Raw genomic sequence first — 6,712 nt, forward strand, 5'->3', positions numbered from 1 at the left:
AGTCATTAACATTAAATACTATATTCTTGTATTATAGTATTTCAAAATTAAATACTTTCTTGGGTTTTTAGTCATTTAACGTAATGTTTGAAAAGTTTAATGTTTGGTACAACCAAGCCTTTTCAATATTAAGTTGTGTCGGCTGGCTGTATGAATCATAAAATTTCACTGTGAACCCTTCGATATCGATAACAAGGTGCAACGGGAAAAAAGCAAAAACCATTCTCAAAAGATTCTTGGATTTTTCTCAACTATACATAACTTTTTCAACCAGGAGATGTGAGATCTTAACATACTGTCATTTGCAGGATATCATTCCACTGTGTATTACAACATCATAGTAACACCATCATAGACACAGCAATAACATCATCTCACCAATTCAAAACGTAACCGCCATATATACATCATCTAAAACATTACTTACCAAAACATTTCATTATACAGAGTACAAAATACAATTGAAATCAAAAAATCAAACTTCATGTCTATTTAACTGCAAGAGTGTAAACTCACCTCCTATAAAACCCTCTATCCTTAAAAGCAGCTCCATCTTTTCGGCTCTTGTTCAGTATCAGAGTCCGTTCCCTTTCCTTCTCTCGCTTCTCCCTTTCCAACCGTTCTTCTCTCAATTCCTCCAATGTCTTCTTCCCACTCTTGTTCTTCTTCTCTTTATCTGCTCTTGATGATTCATCATCTTTGGCACTCTCTTCATTTGCATCCGCACTCAGCCTGTCAAGGTACCAAGGCAACTTAACTCCTTTGCCAGCAACTCCATAACCCAACCTATACTTTTCATCTTCTGCTGTCACAACCCTCGGCTTCGCCTCCTCTTTCTTCATCTTCTTATTCTTCTTAAATCCATCTTTACCCTCACCTCCCTCATTCTCCAACCCCTTAATAGGACAAAAAAATTTAATCCCTTCGAAGAGATTAATATGACCAGGCTTTGATTCCACTGCAGCAGACTTCGAACCTACTGCAGCAGACTTCGAATCCACTGCAGCAGGGTTTGATTCCATTGCAGCAGGCTCCTTCCCTTGGCTCACCGGAGCCAGGCCACGAGCAGTCCGGAGCTGTTCAAGGCGAAACTCAGCATCCCGCTTTCGTGACTGTTCACGCTTGAGCTGCTCCTCTTTGGCGGCAGCCTCTTCGTCCTGCCGTACCTTCTCTCTGTTATCGAAGTTGTACACATTCCACCGCTTCTGAGGCAGAATATTCAAACCTCCATGACCTCCCATCACAAATTTTAAACTCCAATTGTACACTCACCTGCGTAGAATATGTAAAACCATCATTCGGCCTTTCACAAAAGAAGGGGTTAAATTTTAGGGTCTCAGAGGCCTCTGTGGAATTGGGTCTTCCAAATTAATCATAGGTATGCAAAAGAAAGACGATTTCAAGGTAAATTAGTGAATTTATTAGAACTGGTGAATTTAAGACGAAATTGGAAAATCCAAATTAAATAGAAATTAGGGTTTTGCTGCAACTAAATACAACTGGTGAATTGTGCAAATCGAAGAAATAGGAATATAATAAGAAAACATAACATGTATAAATCGAAGCAAAACCAGAGACGATAATAACTTACAGTTTCTACTTCAACCGGGAAAATCCCAGGAGCGATAAAGTTCTCAGAAGCGTAAAAGGTCCCTCGCCTGCTCCAGCGAGGTTCGGTTGTGCGTTATTTATACTTTCGTTGGATTTCATTTTATTTTATTTACGAGTTTGCCACCCGGCTGATTTCAGCCCAAATTTCGATTAATTTACAAGATTGCCACTGGGCTTAAGAACGGGTCTTCACTCTTTGGGCTGGATCTGGGCTTTGACTCTGGGAGAGAGAGGGAAGGGCGACAGAAGGGTTGAGAGGGAGAGGTTCGCCGGGATTTCGGAAGGGACATGCGGGTGGGTGTCCTGTGGCTGATGCGTCGATCAGAGGGTTGTTCGGGGGGAGGAGAGGAGGGAGACTGAGGGGCTGACGGATTGGAGAGAGATGGGAGGTACGGGTTTGGACTGAGTGAGAGAGGGATTTAGCTAGGTCAGGACCTATGGGATTTTCTCCGATTTTATCCTGGTTCGGCTGCTGGGTTCACTATCAGTAAAAGGCACATGAAATATGGCATTGATTTCAGAGCCTTTGATTTCCCAGATTGTCTTCACATATCGATTGTCATCTTAATTTAATTGTAGTTACTCTTTCAAAGTTTGTTGTTGCTTAGCTTTTTCAAATGGTAGCCCTAGTATTTGCCCAGTATTTTTTTGTGAATTCCAAACTTTGCTTATAATTGTAGGTACGTAAAAGCTGGCAATTGGATTTGTTCCCCAGATGATAATGGCATACTAATATAGTGATTTTTCTTCTGCTTAATTTCTCATCCGATAACTTCAATATTAATAGAGTCCAATTAACATCCACATTGGAATGACAATTGAGAAATGCAATGACATACTTCTAATTCCATTCTCAATAATTGTCTTAGTAACAATCAAGAATTGAATGACATGTTTCTCATTTTTTGTTTCTGTTACAGATATACAAATGATGATGAAGGCTTTTGGTCACTGGTCTTTGGAGAAACAGAGGCATGCATATAAAAGATGTAATTGCCTAGAACCTTTGTTTCAGTTGAAGCATGTCATCAAAGAGAGTAGTCAATTAACAGTTGCCAATTGATATTAGGTCTTAAATATAATTTTAGCTTTCATTTTTTTTAATAAATTAAAATTTTTTTACAGAGTTTTATTTTTATGTAAGATGGGTGAAATATATATATATATTTTTTTTTTTCCTTTTTGCAATATTACTTTGATTTGCAGATGTGTCATTGCAGCAATACTAGATATATTTTCTATTTAAACAACATCCTAAATATTTTCATACTGCATGTCGTGCTGGTAACCTCAAACAAATATGTCAAACATTTTTTTTCTAAATTGTTGTAGTGTTTCCATTTTTTGGTGCAGAGCTCCACGATTGGCTAGCGTGAATCCTGGAATCTTCATATGCATGCAATGTTCAGGGATCCACAGGAGTCTTGGGGCACATATATCAAAGTATAATTTTCGGTTATGCAAAAACTTCAAATTCGTTTTATTATTTGTATGGTACTCAACTCCATATTTTATGCGTTATGCTAATGAGTTTCGGTTCTTTTTTTTCCTGCATTATTCTGATGATTTGGATGCTTTTGTAGGTGAGATCTGCCACTTTGGATACATGGCTCCCAGAGCAGGTTGCATAAATCCAATGTAAGTACCAATGCTCTTTTTACCGGCTTCTTTCCATTCTGGTAGTAAGGTCATATCTCTGTCAAGCAAGGTCACACTGAGAGTGAGAACACCAAGGGCACACTCTCTTACCCTCACTGACCCAGAAATGGTATTTGGTTGGGTGTTTGAGTGTAGCGTATTATCATTGGGAGTGTTCAATCTCCTTCACTACATAAACTACTTTTCATATCAAATGATGTGAGTTAGTTTGTTCTTTTTTTTAATGTTAAGCTAATTTGTGCACCCTAATTTGTTCAAGAGCGTCTCATCATCGTGGGAAAAGAAAAAAACGTAATAAATCAGAAAATTAAAGAGGGGGATTTGATCATGACTTTATTTGATAATTAATTCGTAACACTTTAATTTACATGAACAACTTTTACATTTCCTGTTAAATATTTGTTGGTGTTGGACCTCATATTACATGTAACGTGTGATGTTCTTTATGTTTGCTAAAAAGAAAATGATTCATCGTATATGCATGGTGTGTGCCTCAGTTGGTGGATGGCTAATAGGTGAAGCTACATAGAAGAGCTTTTGTTTACCCACTGCTTGATGTGGGATTTGCATGAAAAAAAAAAATGAATCATTTGTGTTACCTTAATTTTTGTGCAAATCATACAACTTTGGTGATCTGAAATGTTTAAGTTTGTCTTGTAAATTGTACAATGCCTTTTTACCGACACTGTTTACTCATCTATCCCTTTATTCATTCATGATTATGTTTTTTTTTTTTTCAGGTTAAATGTGTCTTATTCATGTAGTTAAAGTTGGTGCATTCAAGTCCTATAGCAACATGTGGGCATATTACTAGTAAAACCTAGAGCTGGAAATTTTTCTCGAAAATTTCAAACCAAATAAAACCCGATCCCATACTGAAAAAGTTCCAAACCGATAATACCGAAATTTTTGGGATCCATACCGAACCTTTCGGTACAGGAATTGGGATTACAAATTCAATGGTTTGCGAATATCGAACTGAGTCGAAAATATATATGTATAGTTATTTTGGTTGCATGCATGTTGAATGTTGAATTTAAGTAATTTGAGAGTAGATTATATTAGAAATAGAAGTATGAAATCTATAACTTCCAAAGATCCATATTATGCTTCTATAACATCATACTAAAATTTCATTACAATCCAACGGTTGGATATCTGTCAATTGCAAATTCAAGTGGCGGTTAACGTTTTATTTTATGAACTTACAAATCCAATTAGGGAAGCTCCATACATAAGATTCCTGATCCGTAAGTTCCTAATGTCCTCAAATATTACATACTATAATGTATTAAAGTTTGGTATCGAACCAACAGTCGGATCGTCACTTCAAATAATAATCAAGTGATGCGCCATAATGAAACTAGGTTCACAATAATCAATTCACATCATATAGATATCAAATATAAACTCAGGGCATCTAATAGGACTTAGAACGACATCGTCAATTCGTTGGCCACTAGCCACCACAAGTGGCAGTCGGCCGCCCCGTCTAGCTGAAAAATTTAACTATTTCTAAAAATTCTCAAATTTCTTAGAAATGAAGATATTAATGAGTGGAGCAACTTTTATACCTGTGACTAAGGCCAATTTAGCCGGGAAAAACCCTAATTCCACAAAAATCCGTCGGAAACCCTATAAAGGGTGTGCTTCAATTCGTCGACTCCAAAGCTCCACCGCCCCAACCACCGGTTGGGTCTTGTTCCTGGGTCCAAGGGAAGGCTAGTGATGGTGGCAATCATAAGAAATAGTTGCAAGATTGGTGGATCTCGAGCAATGGCATCCGCGGCACCCATGATTATTTCCTTCATGAATCTTAACCAATTTGTATCGATTTTAGCTAGTAATGGATGTTGGGATGTGGTGATGAGGTTTGGAGGTGGGGAATGGATGAAAATCACCTGAAAATTTGATGGGTATCACTGGAAAATTCCACTGGTTCGAAACTGAGTTGTTGTGGGTGCACGGGTCGGTTTGGTTGGTCACTCCCTCTTTCTCTTCTTTCTAATTGGGCGTCCTGCCCCTCCTTTCCCTCTTTTATTTTTCATCTCCACTGCCCATCCTTTCTTCATTTTAATCTGGGCCACACACGTGGCTTCCAAATTTTGCTCCCAAAATTTTGGAGCTTTCTTGAAATTAATTAATATACTAAAATGCCCCCAATTTTAAACGTTAATAACTCCTTCATTATAACTCCAAATTGCGTTTTGTTTGCGCCCATGTGTTCATAGCGACAAGAACTACGAGGATATGCCCAGAAAACGAGTCTTACGTGACACGACACGATACGATAGTCAACAAAAGTCAACACTTTGCCTCGAAGGGCATTTTCGTAAATTCACTTATATTAAAATTATATAAACCATAAAATTGGGATGGGTCATTACAATCTACTCCCCTTAAAAAAAATTTCGTCCTTGAAATTTAAAATACTTGCTAAATGTAAAATACTCGAAATAGGGAGAAAATATGTATGTAAATGCATACACAAGGAAGAAATTGAGTTAAAGCGGCTGCATAAAGAGAATCTCATTCTGCCACGATCGGATTGCAATTATTCCTCTTTCATGCCTCCAAGCTCATACCTTCTTCCTTCCTCAATAATCTAGTAGTATAATACCCGTATAAACTGTAAGGTTGAAAACACCAATTATTGCGTATGAACATAAGGAAAAAATATACATGTAATAAAATATCAAAAATACAGTTATATATATATATATATATATATATATATAAACATACGATTCAAGTATGGATGTTTAGTTTAAAACCAAGAATGGAAATAACTCACCCAAAATTTGTTATGGCAGAAATACCCATGTAAATAAAATATTTGCACGAGAAATCAAAAGTCAAAATGAAAATGGACCTCACCAAACATTCGTCGTGTCACGAACTTCGAGGATGAGTCTGAACCATAACTAACTAGTAAGTGTTGCCGTAGATGAGCCGTCTTGCCCACTTGCTTAGTGAATCCAACAATTAAGCCATCAATATTACAGTTTGCAGCTTGTAATGCCGATAACTCATCGTCATCTCAATAAGCTAGTGAGAAGTTCTCGAGGATGCCAAAATATTGTTTTGCTCCTCGTGCGAATATTCCTAGATCGTCTAATTCATGCCTCGATCGCGATACCGTACTATCCTAAAGCGCACCAAAGCAACTGCTAGAACTGTTTTGACGTCCACATTCCCACAACAATAAACCCTGGAGTAAAGCAGTGGAAATATACGTGGAGACGAACACATATTGTGAAAAGCTTCCTTTGTGATTAATCACTAGAGTTGTTCTCCAAATCGAAGGGTACAAGATCTGCAAGCTTAAATTAAAGAAACCATATCTCTAACGACATTCTTCGGATGATAGTTGCAATTTCAAGTCACACTTGAAAATTAATGCCACAATCGCCAAGCTCATAACCTACATGCATACCTTCAC

The 6,712-nt window shown here is 37.5% G+C and overlaps 1 protein-coding gene across 1 annotated transcript; it reads right to left on the reverse strand.

The window, feature by feature from the left end:
• Positions 1–280: 280 nt before the first annotated feature.
• LOC103960617 (leukocyte receptor cluster member 1) lies at positions 281–1,699 on the reverse strand. The gene is made up of 2 exons (XM_009373100.3): positions 1,592–1,699; positions 281–1,272 (listed from the first exon to the last, which is right to left on the reverse strand). Exon 2 carries the CDS (start codon positions 1,239–1,241, stop codon positions 513–515), a length of 729 nt encoding a protein of 242 aa, XP_009371375.1. The 5' UTR covers positions 1,242–1,272; positions 1,592–1,699; the 3' UTR covers positions 281–512.
• Between the last annotated feature and the right edge of the window lie 5,013 nt (positions 1,700–6,712).

Source organism: the organism of the source record quoted next, unplaced genomic scaffold (assembly GCF_019419815.1).
Source record: "Pyrus x bretschneideri cultivar Hongxiangsu unplaced genomic scaffold, Pyrus_bretschneideri_v1 Contig114, whole genome shotgun sequence".
Taxonomy (NCBI): domain Eukaryota; kingdom Viridiplantae; phylum Streptophyta; class Magnoliopsida; order Rosales; family Rosaceae; genus Pyrus; species Pyrus x bretschneideri.

Bases quoted from the DNA above. Each gene is read 5' to 3' on its own strand.
- LOC103960617 (XM_009373100.3), bottom strand. From the start codon at position 1,241: ATGGGAGGTCATGGAGGTTTGAATATTCTGCCTCAGAAGCGGTGGAAT.